At 39.8% G+C, this 24594-nt stretch overlaps 1 protein-coding gene across 19 annotated transcripts in view; it reads left to right on the top strand.

Moving 5' to 3' along the window:
* Positions 1-24594, top strand: part of LOC103316989 — a 357042-nt gene that overhangs the window by 115877 nt on the left and 216571 nt on the right. For 18 of the 19 annotated variants that reach the window (XR_004345276.1, XR_004345274.1, XR_004345278.1 and 15 more), the window contains 2 exons: positions 22760-23866; positions 23939-24125. Coding sequence is in view for 12 of the 19 variants with exons in the window: in XM_032601935.1 (XP_032457826.1) it covers positions 22760-23866; positions 23939-24125 (1294 nt within the window). In the remaining 7 variants the exon portion in view is untranslated. Of the gene's footprint in view, positions 1-22759; positions 23867-23938; positions 24126-24196; positions 24542-24594 lie in introns of those variants that run through there. The other variant, XM_031928259.2, reaches the window with a different exon arrangement.

Here is a 24594-nt window from a genome sequence, read left to right as displayed (position 1 = left end):
ATCAATTCATCTTTGCGTACTCAAACTAATATTTAGTTCTTAATTCACAGATCAAGTCTCGAGTATTTGATTTTGCATTAGATTCAATTTATGTATTTAAGTTCTTAAATATTAAGATACTTAAATATTTAAGATTTAATTTATTTTTTAATTTGTTATCGCATTTATTTTGTGTAAAAAAAGAAGTCCTTTTGGGTCAAGGGTGAACCATTGTTACGGGATATTTTAGATAAATCGCCCTCGAAAATATTATTTATTTTAACGAGTCTGATGTGCACAGACAACTATACAGCTATCGAGCAAAAAGCATGAATGGCCACGTCATGCGATTCGCTCCCACGATCGATTCTTTTATTCTCTCCTTTTGTCGCGAGTGTTTATTGAACCACTGAATATTTATGTAAGTCTCTTACCTTGTATTGTAACTTGTATGTGTCGTCGGTTTGATTGCTCTTCTTTCTGAAATGTCTACCTTTGTGCTTTATTGGAATTCGGGTTAAATGGTTTGGAATGATTTAAATTAGCAAAGTTGTGGTCCAAATAATTGTATATTCTCCTCTCTATTTTATCTTTTACAAATCTTTCGTCAAAATGATTTATGAAACTCTCAAACCAACAAATAGGAAAAATTGATCTTTCTTCTCTATCTCTACTCTAACAAATAAACTCTCCAACAAATAAATCTGATCTGAAGAAAAACTCTATATGGTCCGCCGGCTTCGTCGCCCGATCACGGAGTGGAGAGCAGCGTGGTTCGAGAGCGCTCGGAAGAGGTTCCGGGCCTCCCACGCTGCCGCCAGCTTACTTCCCCTCAGCCGCGCTACAATGTCGGTGCTTGTTGCACTCATTAGGCCTTACGGGGCCTGGCAACTAGCTACGCATCGAAACTGCAACGCAGCTCCGCACGTGTGACTCTAGCCGTTCGGCGGGGAAGTTGTTTAGGTCAGCGAGATTCTTAGCCACTTGATACTTTTGTGGCCTTAAGCCTCGCTGTACCTTTTTACGTGTGGAACTTTCTTGATCTTACTTTTGAAATTATTATTTCAAATGCGAGATCGGGAAAGTTGTCACCTAACAACCATCATAAATAATTTTTTTTCGTCAATTGATCTAGTTTTAAGATTTAAAAAATGTCGAAATCTGCTTTTTCTCCATTTTTATAGCAATTTTTTAATTTAAGTTAAGTTCAGTTAACCGCGAGTAGCCGAACGGAGCGGATGACCGGCCGAGACCTCGTCTCGCGGATATCCCAACTCTCGACTACTACACGTGAAGGCGCGGCCTCTCTTTAAGGGCCGCGCGCGGGAATTATACGGCCGACTCGTGAGTATTTAGTTCAGTTGCTCGAACGTAGCCGACCAAGACGGACGACCGATCGAGATCTAGTCTCGCGGACATACGAACTGCCTACGACTCGAGTCAAGGCCATTCTCTCTCTCTCTCTCTCTCTCTCTCTCTCTCTCTCTCTCTCTCTCTCTCTCTCTCTCTCTCTCTCTCTCTCTACCACAAATGCAAGTCAGTCCTCGCAACTGCAGAGCCGAGTAAGAGCCGGCTGGAGCTTGCTTCCCGGCACGAGCTCGGGAAGGTCAGCTAGACGTCAGCGGCTGCACGACCAGGATCTAACGAAACACTACCCGGTTGACTTGTTCCCGGGAAGTGTCTTAGGAAGTCCCTGGCAACGTCCAGCCGTGCCTTCGGCTTCCTTCCTTCGATCAGCAGAACAATTGCGTAAGCGCAACTAGCGGCGACGTAATAAGAAACGCGCAGTGGCGACACCGACCGAGCCCGAAGACGAACACGCTCTAGTGAACATCGTAGATTGGGTTAAAAAGGTTATCGACGCAAACCCGTCGTGCTTTCGGACTCACCTCCCCCGCTGATCATTCGCCAGGAAATTGTCGAGCTTTATTGATTACATCTTATGTTATGCATGTGTATGTATGTATGTGTGTGTGTGTGTGTGTAATACTTGGCGCCGACACTTGGACGCACGAGGCGTAAGGTGGTCGGGCAATTCTAGGATAAGTCGTTCGGCGTTTCTTTCGTGTACGGGTATTTGTTTGTCGGAGTTGCCTTTGTTCACGGGTTATCTCAGCAAGGTGTACGAGTCGATTATAAATTGTAAGAATTTACTAAGAATATATAGTTCCGTCTGATAAACCACGTCTCTCTATTATCCCGAACCACCCTCACTCCTTACCGTTTTTCGAAGCTGCAGCTAGCCGAGCAAACCATGTGCAAAAAAAAAAAAAAACCCTCGCCCCGGGAAACAAAGAGTCGCGAGACCGGATCATTTTCCAAGCTCCGGGCGAGGGATTGCACCGTAACTGGGATAGCACTAAAACCCCAGTTACAAACTGACGCCCAATACGTGTGGAATATCGTGATCGGTAAAATCGCCGTCTCGAGACAAAGGAAACAACCAGTGTGAGTGAAATTTGAGAAAGCTGAGAAAGAATTTCTGGCTTTCTGACTTAAAAATATATCTACTATTTAACTATTAAAAAACTAATATTTCTCCCGGATATCTATTGCTAGCTACGAAAAATCTATTCTCGTATAGATTCCTATAACTATACAAGTAGCAAGCTTAAAAAGCACGTAAATAATCTTAAAAATACGTGCGCTAGAATAAGAAAATTACCGAATAAATCTGTGAGAATAAAGCTGAATTTACAATTCGACAAATTTTCAAAACGCGCCGGATAGGCCAATAATTAACCATCCGCGAGCGAACAGCACAACGAGGTTAGCTGGAAATAATTTAGATTCATCTACGGCTATGTTTAACATACAAAACCAGGCTACCTTCAACCGATCTTCTACATTAGCACAAGAAGTCAATCCTAATAATTTAATATCATTACAAACACAAAACTTATCGAGAAATACCAGACATACAGGCAATGGTTACGTTACCACGACACCACGTGAAATTCCAGGCAGAATTAATAATTTCATGCCACCGGAGGGGCAAAATGGCTACCTAAATAACGGAGTAGCTAGACCATCTCACCTACAATTACCAATTAACAATAATAATAACGATAATAGACAACAATATAGAGGCGTGTGCAATAATAACAAACAGCCCATTAACACAGAGCGTAGGTTAATCGCACGTACTCACATTAACGCTTTTGACTTTATTTGCAAATAGGACTTAAAATACTCTGGAAGACGCGACGAAGATAGTGAAGCATTTTTAAAACGACTAAGGGAAGGGCGCTTAATCATGCACATTTCGGATGATGATTTATTTGGAATAATGCCGTTTTTCCTTCGAGGGATTGCCTTACAGTGGTACAGAATAAATTCGGATAACTGGGTTACGTTCGAGCAGTTCGAAAACGTATGGCGTGCACGTTTTTCAGACGCAGATTTTCAGTTCGTACTCATGGAAAACGCTCGACGCCGAACGCAAGGCGAACGCGAGCCAGTCGCCGACTACCTCACGTTTATCAAAGCAATGTTTAATCGCATGATACCTCCGCTAGGACCAGTCCGCGAAATAAATCTAGCTCTCCGAAATATGCTACCGAGATTACAAACCCGAATCGATAAGTCCGAAATCTTCACGTTCCAAGAGCTGGAAGCTATTGCAGTACGCAAAGAGAAAGGCCTAATGATTGCAAGAACATACAAACCACCTCCGAGCGCCGAAGATTCTCTCCTACCGGACTTAGCTTATAGAGAATAACGTCCGCAGCGTAATATTTGCGACGTTGCAAACGTCGCAGCCGCGTCGATACGAGGAATCTCGTTCGATGCGGTCAAGCTCTGAGTGCGCGTAAGAAACAAGCGAGTTGGATTGTTGTTGTCGGTGCCAGCCTGACCTCGAGTTCGAGGAACGGGCCGGCTAACCTTCCACGTTAGCGCGAGAGTGAGCATCGTTGGCGCGAGAGTGAGCCTCGACGGCGCGCGCGCTGATTGGTCCTCCGCATGTCGCGAGCCAATCAGTGGGCGCCGATGTGCGACTCGCTATCCGCGCGGACTGCCAGCCAATCAGGCGCGAGGAAGATGCGCGGGCCCGACGAGCGCGAGTGGAGAGTGAGCGCGAGAACGAGCGGGAAATCGGAGAGTTCTCTCACGACTGTCGACGGAGTACGTCGACGTGCGAGAGAGATACGTGGCCTCCTCTGTTACTAGGAGAATTGGGAGAGTGTCCCGAGGTTGTGCGAGTGTGCGAGAGTGTGAGAGAGTCACAGGTGCAGCGCGTTGGTACGAGCAAGTGCCGACGCCCGGACGAGCCAGCAACCATCCGCACGAGAGGAAGGAAGCTAGCCAGTCCGCCATCATTGTCCGGAGGACCAGAGCAACCAGCAGCCTTGGCGTGGGAGAGTCGAGGAAGCTAGCCGTCACCAGGTCCACAAGAGGAGGCGCCGGCGGGAGCACCGACGTACGTCCACCAGCGAGAGAGCGAGTAAGAAAGTATTAGAGAGAGAGAGAGAGAGAGAGAGAGAGAGAGAGAGAGAGAAAGAGATAGATAGAGAGAGAGAGAAAGAGATAGAGAGAGAGAGAGTGAGAGAGAAAGAGAGAGAGAGAGAGAGAGGGAGAGAGGGAGAGAGAGAGAGAGAGAGAGAGAGAGAGAGAGAGAGAGAGAGAGAGAGAGAGCAGTGCGAGGAGACGCGTGTGCGTGAGATAGAGACAGCGCGAGAGAAAACCCTATAGCTGCGCGGCTGCAGCAGGTCGGGCTTGCCACAAGCGGGAGGCATAGCCCGCGCGCGCGCGCGCGAGGGAAAGAAAGAGAGATCACACTGGCCGTGCGGCGACCGGCGAGAGCCGAGTCGAGCGCGTACGTGTGCGAGCGAGGCCGCGAGCGCGTACCACGTGACGCTACAGGCTACGGCTTGGGGGCTAACGTGCAGACGCGAGAGAGAGAGAGAGAGAGAGAGAGTCAGCCGTCAGCGGACTGGACCTGGGCCTGCGGCCCGCCGTCTGCTGCACGAGCGTGGCTCGTGTTTGAGCGTCCCAGCGTAAGCCCTGCGTGGCTAAACTGTGCGCGGGAGGCACTACAGCCACCGTGTTGTAGGGAAGGGCTGGGCGAAATACATGTGCAATAAAACTTAACCATTGTGTGTGATCATTTTCCCCTCTCCCTAGCGTTCTCCCAAACGTAATGATCGCGGTCAAATCCTACGTTTAGAAAAATCCTAGTACATGCGAGGCTCTAGGTGTTGCGCACCTGTGTTGGGAGACACAGCGTCGCATATTAGACAACAATTATCTAACCTCGAACTAGACGAAGGACAAAATCGAGCACGCGTAGAACATACAGAACTCCGGACTTTACGGAGGATGCCTTGCCTGACGAGGACGAATTAAATAATTTAGGTTACGGACGTGACAAACGCTTTAACAATAACCAGAGACAACCGACAAACCAATCACCTAATAAAAACCTGCATAACAACAACAACAGACCAATGACACAGATACAGATTTGTTATAACTGCGAAAATCCGGACATTTCTTGGGAGAATGCGAAGGCCCAAAACGCGCGTTTTGCTATAAATGCGGAAAAATCGGAACACGATTTGCAAATTGCCCGAAATGTAATCTAACGGAAATATTCTGCAACGATTGCGGATTAATAGGCTACCTCAGAGTAAATTGTCCAGAATGTACGGGAAACGCAGACTAAAGTCGCAAAATAAGACCGATGCGGCTTGGAAAACACAAAAGGCCTCACTGGTCGAATTAAATAAAAATTTGGATACCTACCCGACCAAAATAAACGCAGTCTGCGACGAAAAAAGTTGCACACAAAAAAATGACGAGGCTGAGCTATCTCCGAAAAATCAGGTTATCTAACTAATAAAGACAAAATCGAGCCAAAGGCTATCTGTGATATCTCAAATAAAGCACCGGATATCTTAAATAATCAACAAGAAAACGCGGAAATGAATATTTAAAATGTACACCGTCGCAATGGGATATCTTAACTATCCAAGAAAAAGAACAGCTTGCGTTTTCGGATTACCTACAAGACATCGAGACAATCGTCAGCGAATCACCTGAATTTCTAATATAAAATTCAAGCTATAAATCAATAAGAGACGATTTAATTCACAAGGATATCTACACGACGGATAAATTATACAGCTTACCTTTAAAATCCCCGAACCTACTTTACTCTACCGTCAGCATAGCAGACAATAAATTTAAAGCTCTGATAGACAGCGGAGCGAGTAAAACGTTCATAGAACCGAAAATACATAAAACAACAACGAAAAACGCACTATTAGTGAACAAGAACGTAACCGGGAGAGTCACGACGCCGCTAGGTTATACAGAAGAGATACGAAATTATACACACACCAATTAAATTCCAAGATAGAATACGAGAAATTGAAACACGAGTTCTTGGCTGCCTAGATCAAGATTGTATTTTAGGTATAGACGCGTTACACAGTTTCGGCGTAATCGCCTATTTGACTAATTTCACGTACACCTTCGGTTCACAACCGTTCGATAGATATACCTTCGAAAAACGTTTCGCAGAAACGTCGGAAACGGCGGAAGCATGTTACGGCTTACGTGAACTCAGTCCCTCGGAAGAAAAAATTCTCGAAGAATTTCTAAATAACGAAATACTCAAATCATCCGGAAAACTCGGGAAAACTTCGCTAATAGAAGCCGTTATCGACGTAAATAATCACCCTGCAATTAAACAAAGACCTTATCCAATATCACCGACTGTTGAAACAATTTTATTTAACGAAGTTGACAAAATGCTTGACGAGGACATCATCGAACGTTCGAACAGTGATTGGTCATCACCGGTACACATGGCGCGCAAAGCCAATGGCACGCGCAGATTCTGCCTCGATTTGCGAAAAATTAATGCGATTATTAAGAAGGATGCCTATCCATTACCGCAAATGGGATCAATATTAGATAAACTCCGAGTTGCTGGATACATTTCTACAATAGATCTCAGCCAGGCTTTCTTACAAATTCCGCTAGAAAAGAAAAGCAGAGAAATTACAGCTTTCGCAGTACCGGGAAAAGGACTATTCCACTTTAAACGTTTGCCATATAGGTTATCTAATTCACCAGGCATCTTTCAACGCCTAGTAGATTCCTTAATCGGACCCGAATTACAACCTCACGTTTATTCATATCTTGACGATTTAATCATCGTCACAGAAACGTTCGACGAACACCTAAAATGGCTAAAGGTTGTCTTCGACAAACTTAAACACGCTAACTTAACAATTAATAAAGAAAAAAGCAAATTTTGCCTATCCGAAGTAAAATATCTTGGCTATCTAGTAAACAAAAACGGACTTTAAGTCGACAGCGAAAAAGTCGCGCCTATACGTGAGTACCCCGTACCTAAAACGTTAAAACAAATACGGAGATTTATCGGAATGACATCATGGTACCGCTGATTTATTGAAAATTTCGCGTCATTAATACAGCCAATCTCCAGTCTACTAAAAAAGGATAAAAAGTTGGAATGGGGACCAGAACAGCAAACGGCATTCGAAACCATAAAAGAACGTTTAATGACCGCTCCTATATTAATGCAGCCGGATTTTTCAAGACCTTTTACCATACAAGTCGACGCAAGCATCGTAGGGCTAGGTAACGTCTTAACACAAATCATAGACGAAGAAAACAAAACAAAGAACGAGTTATCGCGTACGCAAGCCGAACCATAACAGACGCCGAGAAAAATTACATGACCACAGAGTTGGAATGTCTGGGGGTTATCTGGGTGATCGAAAAATTTCGAGGTTATATAGAGGGCACACACTTCAAAGTCATTACGGACCATAGCAGTCTGCAGTGGAAAATTCACTTAAAAAACACGTGGGTAGGCTAGCTCGCTGGTCGATGTATCTAACGGCATACGACGTCGATATTGAACATATAAAATGGGCCACGCACCACGTACCCGACGCGTTATCGCGCATATACGAAAACCAACTCGATGAGGTTAACACTCTTAACGACGATAACGATGACTGGTATAAAGGAAGAATCGAAGTACAGAAAAATCCTAAGAAATATCGTAATTGGCATATTGCCGGGGATTTCTTATATCACAAAACCAAAGATACGTTCCTTGATACGATCAAACGCGATCAATCTATCTGGAAGCTCGTAGTAAAATCAAAGGACCAAGACCGAGTACTGTTCGAAGCACACGATGACACTTAGAGCGGCCACTTAGGCATTGACAAAACACACGCACGCATAGCAAAAGATTATTTTTAGCCAAGCATGTATAAGGATATAGTAAATTACGTTAACCGATGCGACGAGTGTCAAAAAGTCAAACCCGAGCAATTCGCACCACCGGGAATGCTAGGTCAACGCATTATCAAACACCCTTGGAGCGTTATAGCAGCCGACATTGTGGGCCCGCTGCCACATAGCAAACAGGGACAACGTTATCTGTTAGTAATACAGGACGAATTCACCCGCTGGATAGAAATCCAATCGTTAAGAGAAGCCACCGGAAAATCAATTAAAGACGCTTTACACGATTTAATAATAACTCGCTGGGGAATACCACGAGTGCTCATAACGGAGAACGGTACAGAATTCATTAATAAAACTCTAATAGAATACACAAAGCAACATAATATCAAACATTCTACCCCACCATCCTATCACCCACAAGCTAATGCGTAACCGAGTCTTGTCAGATATGTCAAAAAACTTAGCAGCAAAACTGGCGAAACCGTATAAGGAATCATACACGATCACAAAAGTTCTTTCACCACTGGTGTACGAGTTAGTTTCGGCAGACAACCAGATAGTCTCAAAAATACACACCTGTGACCTAAAACCTTACAGGTAAAATACCTGCATCCCTGAATAGACACCTCAGGCTACCTATCATCATCATCATAGATAACATTTACTATCACAACATAAGGTTATCTACAACGATCATTAATAAACTGTATGCGGACACTGGCTACCTTATTTGGATTTATTGATTATCTTGTTATGTAAGTACACGATAATTGTCATATCGCGGTATAGGCGAAGCTTGTTATCTAATGTAATTGTAAAATCTAGATCAACGAGGGTTATCTTACTGCTGATTATAAACTTACACCATGGAAAGGCAGCAAGAGCCAGACACAACGACAGAAGAGGAAGAAAGGCTTCTGCTAGAAGTCGATTCTGACGACGCCATCACGGTAGACTCGGACATAGAGGTACTGTCGCTACCTCCACCGTCGCCGGCGCCCGCCGATGTAGGCGAGCCTGGGCCAGGCTCTCCGCCACGGAGGGGGGAGTCTCCCGAGGATGACTTCAATTTTATTCTTCGTGATAACGCTGATAACGGTGCAGGACCACAACAGCAAGCTGAAAATGCAGATGAGGTGAACTCGACGGCAACCACTCCCAGAGCCCGCTCACCTGACAACCTGAGCGACCGCATGGAGGACGATTTCGACCAATAATTACCTGCAAGCCCAGAGCCAGAACCTATAGAAGAAGAGGAGACCAACGAGCGCCCAGACGACATCCAGAGGCGTAAGGAGTTCGAACGCTTACGTCGTATGGTCAAGGAGCAAACACCAGACAACCCTCTACTTCACTACACAAGTTTCCTTGGAAACGCAAACCACGCTCAGAGAACCTGCCCAGCCTCTGCGAACCTCCATCGCAACGCAGACTCCGCAGCTGAATTTCACTCGACCGTCGTTAGTTTCTACCGCAACGCAGACTCGACTTGAAAATCCAGCTGGATCCCTGCAGGCCTTCAGCTCGGTGCAGATCCAAGCCGAGGTACACGTCGAAGCCGTAGCTCCCGAACACCCGCCAGAGCTATCCACAGAGATCCAGACACCTCTATCTACACCCAACGAGACAGCATCGGGGAGACCGTTCCCGCCAAGGAACGAACAAGCCACCGAGAATGACATCGAGAACGCTGGGGCTAACGCCATCGTTGACACCCCGATGAAAGTCGAGCCGACAATACCGCCTGCGCAAGCAATATCCGGAAGACGCGCGGGAGATCCCACACTCACTGGGTGGATGCGTATTAATGGCCGTGACGTCAACATCCTGCATTCGCTACCTGGATGTTTGAATTGCAGTAGACGCCATCATTACCGCAATTGCCCACATCCAGCTACCGTCTTCTGCTACCGATGTGGCCGCAGGAACGTCACAGTACGTGACTGTCCACACTGCGCACCAGGATGGCGAGAGGAAGGGCCTTACATCCGTCGCCTCAGGACTCACGTTCCCCGTGACCAACCGCTACCTCCCAGAGAAGGCCTCGACGAGTTGCAGCAGTTCTCTCAATGACCAAGACATAAATACCTTCACGCGTACGGAGCCATACTGAGGAAGAACCGTGGTTATCTAATGTAGAAAGTTATCTTATTTTTGCTACCTTTTATATTCTTGTTTACCTTTTCTAGATTATTAATTTTGTTCAAAAGTATTATTTAGTTTACAGTTTCTCCGTCTGATTAACCGTTAATCAGACGCATCACGAAAGTTAGCGTTCAATAGTTTGTAACGTGCAGAAAGTGGTTGCCTTATTATTATCAAAACGTCGACTGACTAGGTTATCTAATAATTAAGAAGAATGATTATAACGCATCAAAGTGTCCTTAGGTTTGACAAAGCTATCTTTATTATAATTCATTGTAGTTCCTCTTAGATATATCGTTTATTTAAAATAAGGTTGTCTCTGTGTTACCATAGCACTTAAGTAATATTAATAAATAATAGTACATTACGATACGTGCGTCTTAAATGGTTCTTTTTCACACGGCGCAGTTAGCACCCGAGCGTAGCGAGGGCGCTAAGCGCCGTGTAAAACTGAAGTCGGCCCCGCGCACCGTAAGACAGCCGATGCAGGTCGCAGAGCCTTTCGTGGGGTCTACCTACGTGAGCGTCTGATGCAGCAGGACCAGCGTGATGGCAGCTCGCCCGCACGAATGTCAGGAACAAAAACTACAGCGTCTCGCCTTCGTATTGACAGATGCCGCCCGAGTCAAGGACCCTGACGACGGGGCATTGGGAGTCACTATGGGTTTTGCAGTCAAGGGGGTTATCTTGGTTTTCTGCCGGTGAAAGGCTGTCTGTGTGCTAAGAAGATTCGAATTTTGCGGCTATCTGTTTCGACATCGTGTCCGCGGGGCTATCTGCGCGCACGCGCGACCGCGCGACTCGGCAACGGTGCGTGAACCGATAGTGCTGTGAGCGAGCGGGCCGTCGGGCCGCGACGCGTTGACCAACCAGCACGCGCGCGGTACGGCGGCTAGGGAGAGCAGAGTGGCAGCCGCGAGCCGCGAGCGCTCGAGCCGGCACTCGCCTGCCCCGACTGCAGGACGTGCCTCAATTTCGACTTCACCCGGTGTTCCAGCTAGAAGGATTTAAGGTCAGTGAATCGTTTTCTCCGGTCGTATCCGTCTCGCGGGTGAACGGCAGTTCCACGTTCGGCTTCGTGAACGAAAAGGTTATCTCGTGTACGCGTTAGTTACCTCCTGATCGCTGCCTTTATCTCTTTATCTCTTTGTATTGTGTTCCGTCGAAGTATCGTGTTGTCTCGAGTAATAAGCGGAGTGTAGAATTAAGGATTTTTATCATAGAAGTGTAGAGTTATTTTGTGAAAACGTAGGTTAATACTTGGCGCCGACACTTGGAGCTTTTTCCCACGCATGAAGAGATTAGGGCACTCGACGCGGGAGCCATATTGACCTTCTGGAGAAGGGCAGGCTTACCTGCGTAGGAGATGCCATGACGAAGGGTGTTACAATGGGTTTACAGCCTAGGTGCCAGGGATCTTGGTGGTCCCCCCTTCATAGTACTAATAATAATAATAAATACACACTTTTACGCTTTGTACATCTTAAGTCTTAACTTAAATTTCAACTTACACATTTCCACCTATTATTTTACCCCCTTTACAATTCTTTTCTTTTTTCACCCTCTTACTTCGGTCAACAATCTTCGATGTTTACTCTACTTTACATTTCTTCTATATCCTAATTTGTTTCCCTTTACACTATTTACAAGTTTCTATCTTTTTTAATGGCTGACCTGGCCACTTTCTCAAAGGAATATGCGTAAATGCATGTTCCTTTGATCGGGTTTTTCCCAATATTCTCTCCAGTACCTTTGAATTCTTACTCTCCTCTCCCGATAGCCTTCTTTCATCCACTTCCCTTACCCATTCTTCCTCTATTTCCTTTCTCGCTTCTCTACATACCCATATATGTCCTAGGTTTTCCTCCTTATCCCCACGTATCCTATACTTGCTGTCCTTGAACCCTTTGCATGCTTCTCTTCCTATATTTCCACACATCAACCTTGCCCTTTGTTCCTTAACAAATCCACTTACATTTCTCTCCTCCCAGTATTTTTCCTCTCCTAATTCTCTTTTCCACTTTTTGTAGTTTGGACAATATCCTGAATTTTCTATCCTCTCCCAGTCTCTTTGTATTTCCTATTCTAATTTCACTCTAATTCCTCAATTTAACCTTTCCCTTATTTCCCTGGCATTTTCTCCTTCTTTAAAATTGATCTTCTTTAAAATCGCCTTATTAATTACTGGCCCCCTACCTGCCCCATTCCTTTTTCTATCTCTATCATCCAGCTTGATGGATTTCTGTTTAATATTCCTCTCACAAGGAAAGGTACCCAACCCGAACTCACCGATTTTGATGATTTTCATATATATTGTAGAACATAAAAAAATAAGAGACACGTATTTTTTTTTATCGGCTAATTTTCACTTTTAAGGGGTAAAAACCTCCCCTAAAGTTAACCCCCAAAAAGCGTTTTTTTTAAATATCTCGGCTTAAAATTAATATTTTTCAATGAAACAAATTGGAGGTTATTTCTTACAAAAAGAGCAAGTATTTCATGGTGATTTGAAGAGTAAGGGTAGCATCCCCTATTTTTTAGGGGTTGAAAACATATATTTTTTGGCATAATTTTATAATAAAAATGTTTAAACCGACTAAAAAAAATTGGAAAAAATGTTTAAACATCCTTAATAACAAAATTTAGTTGACGTCTTTCGGTGTTTTCATAAATATTATCCCTAAGGGGGTAAACCACCCCTAACACAAAATAACTGTAAATATGTAATTCAATACATAATATTTCGTAGAAAGTTTGTATATAGAGGTTTTCGAGGTCGCTGATTACAAATCTGTTATCAGATTTTGAAAATTCAATATGGCGGATCCAATATGGCGGAGGGAAATATCGAAAAAAAATTTTATATAATAAAAAAGTTTTAAACGACTAAAAAATTTGGAAAAAATTTGTAAACATCTATAATAAACAAATTAAGGTTTTCGGTTTTTTCATAGATACTTCCCCTTAGGGGGGGTAAACCACCCCTAACACAAAATAACTATAAGTATACTTCAATCCATAATATTTTGTAGAAGGTTTGTATATAGGGGTTTTCGAGATCGCTCTTTACAAATCTGATATCAGATTTTAAAAATACAAAATGGCGAAACCAATGTGGTGGACGAAAATGTCGAAATAAATTTTAACTTTCAAAAAAACTTGTTTATAAATGTGTGATCTTTGTAGCCTGTACATGTGAACTAAAGAGCCTTAAACCCTAAACCCCTAAAGAACAAATAGGCTAAATGGTTGTGCTTTTTACCAAACCACCTCAAATTCCTAAATTTGTAAACAAGAAAATTCTGTAAGCAGTTTTATAATTTCCGTAGAAATTGTTATCAGAATGTTATTGAAATTCCTTTATTGTAAATTCAACTTATAATGTATTTTTGTTTATAATATTAGAGTATAATAATAATCTACAATCTTTTATCTTTTGCCATAGTGCATTTTTTGTATTGAGCATAAAATATATTATTTTACGATGTTTTTACAATAATGGTAGTCCTCATAAAAGTGTTTAAAGCACAATGCTTTTTTGCACCAACCACATCGTACAATTGCAATGTTTGTGCACCCTTCTATTTCACAATGTGTTGCACAAGACTTTCCAAAACTGAAATCTATAGGATTATCAAATTTATCTGGTTTTTCATTGACGTAACCGCTTTTATACCAGGAATATTTAAACAAATCTATATATCTCGGTGAAGACAGTTGGTTGTGAACCAATGATTGAAGTTTAATTATATTATTTCTCACATGTAAATTCATATCATGATCCATTAACATTACATTATCAGAAAATGTTCGGACAAAGTTTTTCCAAATACGGAATCCATAGACATGAAGTGGTTGTATTTTTCCTGTGGTTCCAGTTGGAATTTTTTTTATGTTAATAATTTTATTTTGTGGCATTGTTTCTTCTATAACTTTGTCACAATGACCACTCCAAGAATCAAGTAATAGTATTGAGTGATGGCCTACATAGGGATAAAATATTTTTTCCAACCAGATTTTGAAGTGATCTGCAATTAAACGACTTACTAATTAACTGATCAACGATATTACAATGTAAAAATTGTTATTAGTTCCCTTACTTGTTGTTAATTTTCCAGATTTGGATGCTTCCACGTACACGTTTTCTGGTCTAAATATGTTTTGTTCTACAATAGGGCCAAACTTGCCACTTGGTTCCTTTAAAACAAGAAATAGCGGTGACAACAGTTGTCCAGTAGCTGATATTAGTGGCTGTATAGTATAACTATGCGTTGTTGCTGAAATTGACTGTACCAGACATTGCACTTGCTTTTCTCCTTCTACTGCTAATGTTCTTCCAGAATGCATTTCTAGCTGAAATCCGCTCTGATCTGTATTATAAAAATTTTCGAGTCCAATCCTTGGTATACACGATTTAACGTCATCGATAAATGCTTCAGCTTTAGCCGTAAGTTCTGCACTACTTTCTAGTGTTTTTCTTGTTATGAACTTATTTATTTTCCTAGAAACTATTCGGTGTGCTTGCTTAAATTTGAGTAACCAATGTTTAGAAGCTTTGAATCTAATATCTTCAAAACCAATTTCTTTTTTAGCTTGTAAGGCCCATCGAATTATATCTTCATCATGGATAATTGAACCACTGTCGAGAGCTTCTTGAAAATTATCCAGGGTATACTGACAAATTTGTGCTACTTTTTCTCTATACGTGCCACCTTTATTAATTGAATGAGCCCAACGACGTAGCTGACTAATAGATGATACTTTTTTGAATCTGTTTTGCACTGTTTTGAGACTTAAATTTTGCTTCGTTTTGCTACTTCTCCAAAATTCTACAGCTCTTTTTGTATTCAAAATCTAGTTCTTCATTATCTGCTGTACATTGATTTGTTGGTGCTATATCCGGATCAGGAAAATGATGTTGCACTTCATCTTCAATTATTTTCGCATTATGGTCTTTATACTCTTCTTGAAAATCCAAAGAGTCATCAGTAATCATTTCTACATCGTTGAAATCATGTGTTGCATCTATTAAAATTTCTTTTATTTTTTCGGCCAACTCTGTTTCGTGATAATTCGTGACACTATCTGGTATGTTTAACGCTTGAAAGTATGCTAATAATAAGTTTAGAACGTTTAACGGATTAATTTTCATTTTTCAATCTAAAATGAAAACAAGCGGTAAAATTTATACAAGCTGTGTTTTTGCATGTAAGGCACGACTGCTACATTTCTACCAGAATAAAACGAGTGAATGTAAATTGAATCAAATCATTAATTTATGCATTGGAGAAGAATTCTCGTTCCACTTTGTGATGTTCGGAAAACTCTATTTTTGGTTTTATTCAACTTTTATCCACTTTGAAATTGAATAATGTAAATCTATATAAAATCACTAAAGAAAATTTTCTACAACTGTATGATACCACTGACAAACAAAAAGACGTACTATTCGTACTTTCCGGCATCGAACTAGAATACCCACAAAACTCACTCACTGCCTAAAAAATAACACAGGCAGCTGAGGTAAACACTCGATGAAAACAATCTAAAAAAAGAACATACTGATTCGCACATATTGTCAACAACTTTTATGAGTGAAAGACATTTATCTGTGGAATTATCATTGAATGTACGATAACATTCATTAAACTAATGAATGCATATAAAATTCCCTTTCAATAACAACGTGTTCTTTAATTGCAAATGAAGTTCGAGTATTAATATTCTTTTATGTATTTTTACCAATAACAAAAATTATCATAGTAATATAATAATAATAATAAGAAGAAGAAGAATAAGCATAATTGCAATAGCAATAATAACAGTAATACTGATAATAGCAATGATAATGAAAAATAATAATAATAATTAGAATAATATTTATTATTAAATTTAGATTTTTTGATAAATTCATTAAATCGTAGCAAATAGTATTATTATGGAATTCCAGACTGTAAATATTTTACTATAGATACAATAATCATTACTTCGAGAATTCATCTAAAAAACTTTCGGCTTACGAAATAATTGTAACAATGAAAAACTCCCAAGTTTGACAACATTAAATTTTATTACAAAACGCAAAAGAGTTTGATAAACTAATTTTATTAACCTATGTTTTTTCATTTGCAAAAAAGTGTGGACTTTTTGAATTTATAAAATTATATAATTATGCAATTTATGAAATACTTTATAATTTATGAAATTACTTTTGAAATTATGCTAATTTATAAAAGCAGAAAAATAAATAATCTTTGATTGAAACATAAAACGAGACGTTATTTGTTACATACAAAATGATAGAATAAAATATCGGTAATATGTCTATACTCGTGTCTACGGTAAAGCATAGGCCTTCGGCTTGTCTGGAGGTTAGGGGTTTGGAGTCGTTTGGTTAAAATGCACAACCATTTAGTCTATTTGTTCTTTAGGGGTTTAGGGTTTAAGGCTCTTTAGTTCACATGTACAGGCTACAAAGATCACACATTTGTAAACAAGTTTTTTTGAAAGTTAAAATTTTTTTTCGACATTTTCGTCCACCACATTGGTTCCGCCATTTTGAATTTTCAAAATCTGATATCATATTTGCAAAGAGCGATCTCGAAAACCCTTATATACAAACCTTCTACAAAATATTATGGATTGAAGTATACTTATAGTTATTTTGTGTTAGGGGTGGTTTACCCCCTAAAGGGGAAGTATCTATGAAAAAACCGAAAAACTTAATTTGTTTATTATAGATGTTTACAAATTTTTTCCAAATTTTTTAGTCGTTTAAAACTTTTTTATTATATAAAATTTTTTTTCGATATTTCCGTCCGCCATATTGGATCCGCCATTTTGAATTTTCAAAATCTGATAACAGATTTGTAATCAGCGACCTCGAAAACCTCTATATACAAACTTTCTACGAAATATTATTATGTATTGAATTACATATTTACAGTTATTTTGTGTTAGGGGTGGTTTACCCCCTTAGGGATAATATTTATGAAAACACCGAAAGACGTCAACTAAATTTTGTTATTAAGGATGTTTAAACATTTTTTCCAATTTTTTTTAGTCGGTTTAAACATTTTTATTATAAAATTATGCCAAAAAATATATGTTTTCAACCCCTAAAAAATAGGGGATGCTACCCTTACTCTTCAAATCACCATGAAATACTTGCTCTTTTTGTAAGAAATAACCTCCAATTTGTTTCATTGAAAAATATTAATTTTAAGCCGAGATATTTAAAAAAAACGCCTTTTGGTGGTTAACTTTAGGGGAGGTTTTTACCCCTTAAAAGTGAAAATTAGCCGATAAAAAAAAATACGTGTCTCTTATTTTTTTATGTTCTACAACATATATGAAAATCATCAAAATCGGTGAGTTCGGGTTGGGTACCTTTCCTTGTCAGTTCTTCCTTAAGACATATATGCGGCCATCTATCCTTTCCCATTTCTAGTACTTGAACTAGATATCTGCTTGTCCTCTTCCTAGTTTCTATTTCTATACTATGCTTCATTGCCTCCCACCTCCATATGTATCCCGATGTGTTGCTATTTATCCCCATCCCTATTTTCATGTACCTTCCTTAAACCCTTTCTATTTCTTCCCTTCTTCCACATCTCCATATCTCCGCTCCATATAAGCAGCTTGACCTTACTATCGCTTTTAATAGGTAAGTCATTCTTTTTAAGCTTCCTATCCTAGCCATTTTCCACATTCCTCATACCATGTTTGTTACGTTCCTAGCTTTTCTCGCCCCTTTGATTACCTGCAACCCATATGAATTTGTCGTCGTGAACCATTGTCCTAGATATTTATATTCGTTTACTATTTCTAACTCCTTCTCTTCGAACCATCATTTATCTTTCTTGCCTCTCCTCCCTCCCTTTCTGAAACACACGACTTTTGTCTTTTTCGTGTTCAGAGTCATCCTATTTTCTTTACAATATTCGCTTAGATCCCCTAATATATTTTGTAATCCTTCCCTTGTGTCCGCTAATGCGATCACACCATCTGCAAATTTCAGGCAGTAGATTTTTACTCCTCCAATTACTGTCTCCCCTCTTTTTTCTCATCCCATCATTCCTCTAAATCTTCGATATATATGCTAAATAAGGCCGGACTTAACGGGCAGCCCTGCCTTACTCCCTTGTATGTTTCGAAACTCTCCGTTATCCCATCACCTGCGATTACCTCGTTTTCTGTTTTCCTATATGTTCCCTTGTCTTCAGTACTGCCCCCGTTATCCCAATCCTCTCTATCTTTTCTATTAGTATCACTCTGTTTACCGATTCAAAAGCCGTTTTATTAGCGGCGCTTACAATTTCCCTCCCTTACTTTTAATTTTATTCCCTACTATGATATCTAAATTGAATAGATGGTCCCTCGTTCCTTTTTTTCCTCTGAAACCCGCCTCACTTTTCTTCAACTTCTTCTTTGAGTCTAGCCATTCATTCACCCTTGCTATTATATTTGATAACACCTTGTACCCAATGTCCAGTAGTGATAGCCCCTGTAATTTGTTGCCTCCTCCTCTTTGCATTCCTTGAAGATTAAGTATATCCTTGCCAACTCCCAGTTTTTTTACTATCTTCCCTTCTTTCATTATTCTATTTAATATCTTAGTTATTTCCACTATCCATTCGATTGGAAGTCCCTTTAAAAACTATACCGTTATACCATCTTCCTCGAGGGCTTTCTTGTTTTTCATTTCCGCCAGTATTTGTTTCACTTCCCATGGTGATATTTCCCTCTCTAGATTCTCTATTTCTTCCCCCTCCTCATTTCATTTTTTCCTTCTTTTTTTCCTGGTCTTTCCACCTGTTTCCTCCTGCCTATTTATTTCCTCCCTACCTCCCAGTAACCTCTCAAAATGGTCTCTCCACTTTTGTTTTTCTATCACCCCCCCCCCTTTCTTTCTTTCCTAGGCCTAAACCTTCTTATTGCCTCCCAGAATTCATTTACATTTCTGCATTTTTCTACTCTCGATCGCCTTTTTTACTCTTCCCTTAATTTTCTTAGAATCGCTCTTTCCTTTCCTAGCTTTTCTTTTTTTCCTTCTTTTCCCCTTTCCCCTCTAGTTCCTATTTATCGCTTCAGTGCTTTGAATACTTTCTTCTTCTGTTCTTTCATTTGCCAACTATTTTCTATTGTTTTCTCCTCTACCCCTCCCCCCGCGCTCGGTTTTAGATTTAGCATTTCTGCCGTGTCCCCTATTTCCCTCTCTATTTTGTCCCAACTTTCCTTTCTTCCTTTTTTTACTCTTTTTCCTTTTCTTTTATTAAATTCCTGTACTCTACCCCCATCTCTCCTTCCATTTAAATCTTTTATTTTTCCCCTTCTCCCTCTCCCTTGTGGCTCTATCTTCTCTTTCCCCCTTTTCTATTGAGAAGACTATCGGGAGATGGTCCGATTCTATACGCTTTATGATTTCCATTTCTTTTATTATGCTTCCCTTTTCTGTTCCTATCTTTATCACCAGGTCGAGCACCGAACACATTTCCTCCCCAATATATGTTATCTCTCCTTCTTTGTCCCCTTTTGCATTTCCATTTCTTAACACTAATTCTAGTTCCTTGCATATACATAATAGTTTCTGTTCTCTGTTTATTAAGGGGTCCAGCCTAGGTTAAATCCTAGGAAAAAAAACAACAAAATATTCGTCCGATAAAATTTTTTATTTTTACGTAAATTGATAAACAAAAAATATCTACTGTAAATATTTACTCTATACATTATTTCTACCGGGGAGTTAATACACACACGCACACACACATATATATATATATACCATACAAAAATACTGACCAAAATTCATGACATTTTACTATATTTTTCACTATAGTTTTTAGTCACTTGCCACGGCTTTATGAAAGATCTGGACCGTCTTCTTTACTCTACCCGGGCTTAAAATGTACCTTAAACATGCCCCCTCAGACCTAATGAAAGACATTTCTAAAAATGTATTAATTAAATATTATTGTCCATACGTTGTATATCCTACGAAGATTCCTCCTTTTACTCTCCCTCTATTATTTTCCCTAATCGCCGGGTTTATTCCCCAGTTGAAATTTTGATATTATTTCCCTAGCATTTTAACTTCCTTTTTCCTTTCTAGCCAAGTCTCTTGCAACAGTATTATATCAAATCTTCCCATAAAATCCTATGTTTCTTTCTCTTTAGTTATCCCTGCCATGTTCCACGATATTATTTTCACTACCTTCCGTTCGTTTTCTTTCTCCCTTCTCTTTCTTTCGAAAAAGCACCTTTTCGTTTTTCAGTCGCCCTTTTAACTCGTTCCAGTAGTACCATGAGCCCTTAACCCTGATTTTCATGTACCCTGTCCTAACCTCCAATCCATTTTTTCTCTTCCCCTCTGCTATGTTTTCAAGCCATCTCTGAACCTCTTGCTCTCTGGGTGTGAGGTCATCCTCTATCCATATGTTCTTCCCCCTTGGGTCTTGCTTCCTTTTTATTACTTTAATCTTGTTTTTAAATGACTGTAACTCAACTAATAATCCTTCCTCTATCAATCTTACCTTAATTATGTAGGTATCTATCCCTAAGTATTATTCGATTATGTCCCTGAGCTTCTTTTCCATGTTTTTTCCCAACGCTTTCACCCCTCTCATCATTATATTATTTTTCCTATTTTTTCTTTCCTCAATTTCCTACTGCATTTCCTGCTCTCCCACTGATTCCGGTATCTAGTTATGATATTCCCTATTCTTCCTATACTTACTCCCTCTTCTTCTTGCCCTCCGTCTACTACTGTTTTTTCTAGGCTTCCCTGCGCATAATCTTCCTCAAAGCCTTTTACATTGTTGTTGTTCACTTCTTCCTCTCTTCTCTCCCCCGTTTTTTGCCCCTATTCTACCTTCTTTTTTCTCTCCTCTTCCCTCAGCATTAACATTTGTATTTTAGTTTTCAATTCCTCCAATTCCATTTTTTACCTTTTTTCTTTCTTTTCTATTTCCCCCTTCTCTTCTGCTATCTTTTTTTCCAAGCTACGATTTTCTAGCCTCAACCTCCTTATTTCTTTTTCCATCTCATTTATCCTTTTTTCCCCTCCCTCCACGTTTTTATGTCTTCGTATAATTCTCTTTGCTCATCTTACCTAGTCCCCTCCTTTTTCCTATCTATTCTCAATTTTTTCCTCATTTAGATCCCTACTATTTTTCCTTTCGTCGCTTAGTTGCTCCTTTAAATTTTTTACTGCCCTATCAAACCTTTCTATTTTACTTACTAATTCCTTAACTAACCTTATATCTATGTCTATCGTCTCGCCTTCCGTCTTCCGTGTTGAACAGCTATCGCCTTTTGTCGTCTTCTTCTTCTCTTCTTTCCCGTCCCTCCGCCGGTCTTCTTCTCGCTCTCCTTGCTCCCTCGGTAAGGTGGATTCTTCTCCCGCCTTTTTTCCTCTTTTTGTTCCTCGGTTGTTGTCTCTCCTGCGTCTACTTCCTCTGCATTCCTTTCCTTTTCCCCCCCTTTCCTCTGCTTGTTGTCCCTTCCTTCTGTTTTCCGTTTGTGTTCGTTAACTGCTTTGTTTTCTTTCCCTTTTTTTTCTTCCTGATCCTGCTGCGTCCTGCTTTTCACCAGAGATCTTTCCATCCTTCTGTTTTTCCCGAAACTCACTTCAAACCCGTAGTTTCTCTTCTCAAGGTAATTCTTCATCCTAATTGCTTGCTCGCTGTTTTTCTCCCTATCTTCTTTCCTTGGTCTCCCTCTGCCTCTTTTGACAGATTTATCCTTCATCCCGTCCTCCTGCGTGCTATCTGGCATCTACCCTCCTAACCTTTCTCCGCTGTATCAGATTTTCTTTCTTTCCTCCTCTCTTTTTTCCACTTCTTTTCTCCTTGCCTTCACTTTCTCTCTTTTTCCACTCCCTTTCCTGGCACTTTTCCGTACGAAAATCTGAATTTTCGTTTTGCAACCTTGTTTTTTATCCGGTGCTCTTTACACGCGTGTACTCTCTCTAGCACCTCAATCCAACCTCTGAACTCTCGTAATCGTGTAAAGCTGGATTTAAAAGAAAATTGTGAAAATCACTTAGTTAAGTTTTTCGCTCAGAAACCTCAAAAGTTCTACAGTGACGGAATTATGGTTTTTGCTAGAAAAGTAACAAAAGGTCATTGATCAGAACGGCGCATATATCATTGATTAGTGTTCAAAATTTATATTCAAAAATTTACCTTAAAAATTTAACCAATATATAACTAGGAATTTTTATATATTTAGGTATTATAATGAATAATATAATACATATTACATTATAATGTCAATCAAATACATGAATCATGAGCACAGCGCACGTTTTTATTTAGAGTGTATCGTATTCCTGTATTGAACTAATACATAAACATATATGAAAATGTATACTTAGTTTTTTTTATTTGAATTTCAGTTTTAAAACCAAGGGGAATTTAACCAAGCACATGAAATCTAAGACTCATTATAAAAAATGTGTAGATCTGAAGATATTACCAGTGCCAACAAATGTCGAAGAAAGTAATATCGATAAGGATGCTTTAAGTCAAGTAACTTTTGCTGGAGTCAATATCGACGAAATATCTTCATCCGAAGAAGACAGTGAGCATGAAGCAGAAATTGAAAGTGATGAATCTGGTTGTGAGGAGCATGAGGCTGCTAAAAGTTTATTACAGCTTGCAATACCACAACTGTCTGGCTTATTATCAACTGCTCGTCCTGCTACCTATCCCTATAGTCATATTGAAACCATCGATCATATACCCGAAGCTTACTCTAGAATAAGTGTTATTCGTACGTGTAAAGGTTCAGATGAATCTAATTTGGCTAAGCCAATGGATCTTACAACGAAACAGATCGAAATGAAAATAGAGAAAGAAATTACATCACAGATCAAATTACCATCAGAAGTTCTATTAGCACAAAGTGTAGAAAAATCAACGCAATACAAAAACTCAAATAACATACTTAGCAAAGTTTCTGGTTCAGCATTATTGCAATCCATAGTGCAAACTATGAAACGATTACCAATGCAAGAACATAATTGGCCGATAGATTTAACTGAGGGTCGAATGTTGCAGGCATATTTAACAGAGCGACATTTGATGGATAGCAAATTAAAACAGCATTGTCGTATAAATATTATTAATAGGGAAAAGAATAGTGGTTTGCTTACAGAATCGATTGTGTCGTCGTTAAAATATAAGAAAGTAACTTCTATGCCACCTTCAAAGAAGTTCGAGCATGTTTCTGAAACTTTAAATCATATAGAACTGACACAACATTTACCATTCATACAAAGCAAACTTCAATCCAATAACTATCTTTATAACAAAACTCCTAATCTTCCTATCACAGACAGCAGCGATAAGAAACAGCAAGTACAATTTATTGAGAAAAATATTGTTGTTACTAAAACTGAACTTAATTTGGAGTCATCTTCAAATGTTCCTTCATCTGTGATGTCCAAAGGATTAGAAATCTTTGAACCATCATCTACAAAAAATGCAATCAATTATATAAGGTTAGTTATGCAAACGTATTTTTACTTTGAATAAAATTATCATGTGCTAACAACTATCATATTTGATTTCAGTATGACCGAGGACACACGCAATGTTTGTAGTATCTGTAATAAAGTATTCAATAAACCCAGCCAACTTAGACTTCACATCAACATACATTATTTTGAGCGTCCTTTTAGATGCGAAAGCTGCGGTACATCTTTTCGTACGAAAGGTCATCTTACGAAACATGAAAGGTCTACCCTTCACCATAATAAGGTAAATATCATCTTTTCTTATTGCTTTCTTCTAGAGAAAGCTTTGCAAAAGTAAAATTTTCGAATGATCAGAAACAGGTTAGAAATCCATTCTGAAGTATTTGGAGTACGAATCAAGTGTTTAAAGAAAATGCCTGTATGGATGTGTGCGTGTGCGTGTGTGTGAGTATAACGACGGTTAAGTAAAAGGAAACCCTATCTTGACGGTGGCTTGAATTACGGCTGCTGCTTTGAGAACGCCCTATCTCAAACGAGTTTTTTTTTCTCAAATGTTGTTGTGATAACACTGCGCGATCTTAAAGTACGGCTTTTAAGCATAAAATGTGTGATAAAAATTCAGAAAAAATTTGGAGTTGTATATCAAACACTGTTGTTACCTATGAACGATATAAAAATCTTACTTTTGATTCATTGCAATTCAATGGAAACTTCTTTAATCCCATTAACTTACTAGTTTAATACCTGTATAT

Source organism: Nasonia vitripennis (genome assembly GCF_009193385.2).
Source record: "Nasonia vitripennis strain AsymCx chromosome 4 unlocalized genomic scaffold, Nvit_psr_1.1 chr4_random0005, whole genome shotgun sequence".
Taxonomy (NCBI): domain Eukaryota; kingdom Metazoa; phylum Arthropoda; class Insecta; order Hymenoptera; family Pteromalidae; genus Nasonia; species Nasonia vitripennis.
The sequence above is the reverse complement of the archived record's forward strand: the minus strand, read 5'-3'. Positions and strand labels throughout refer to the sequence as shown.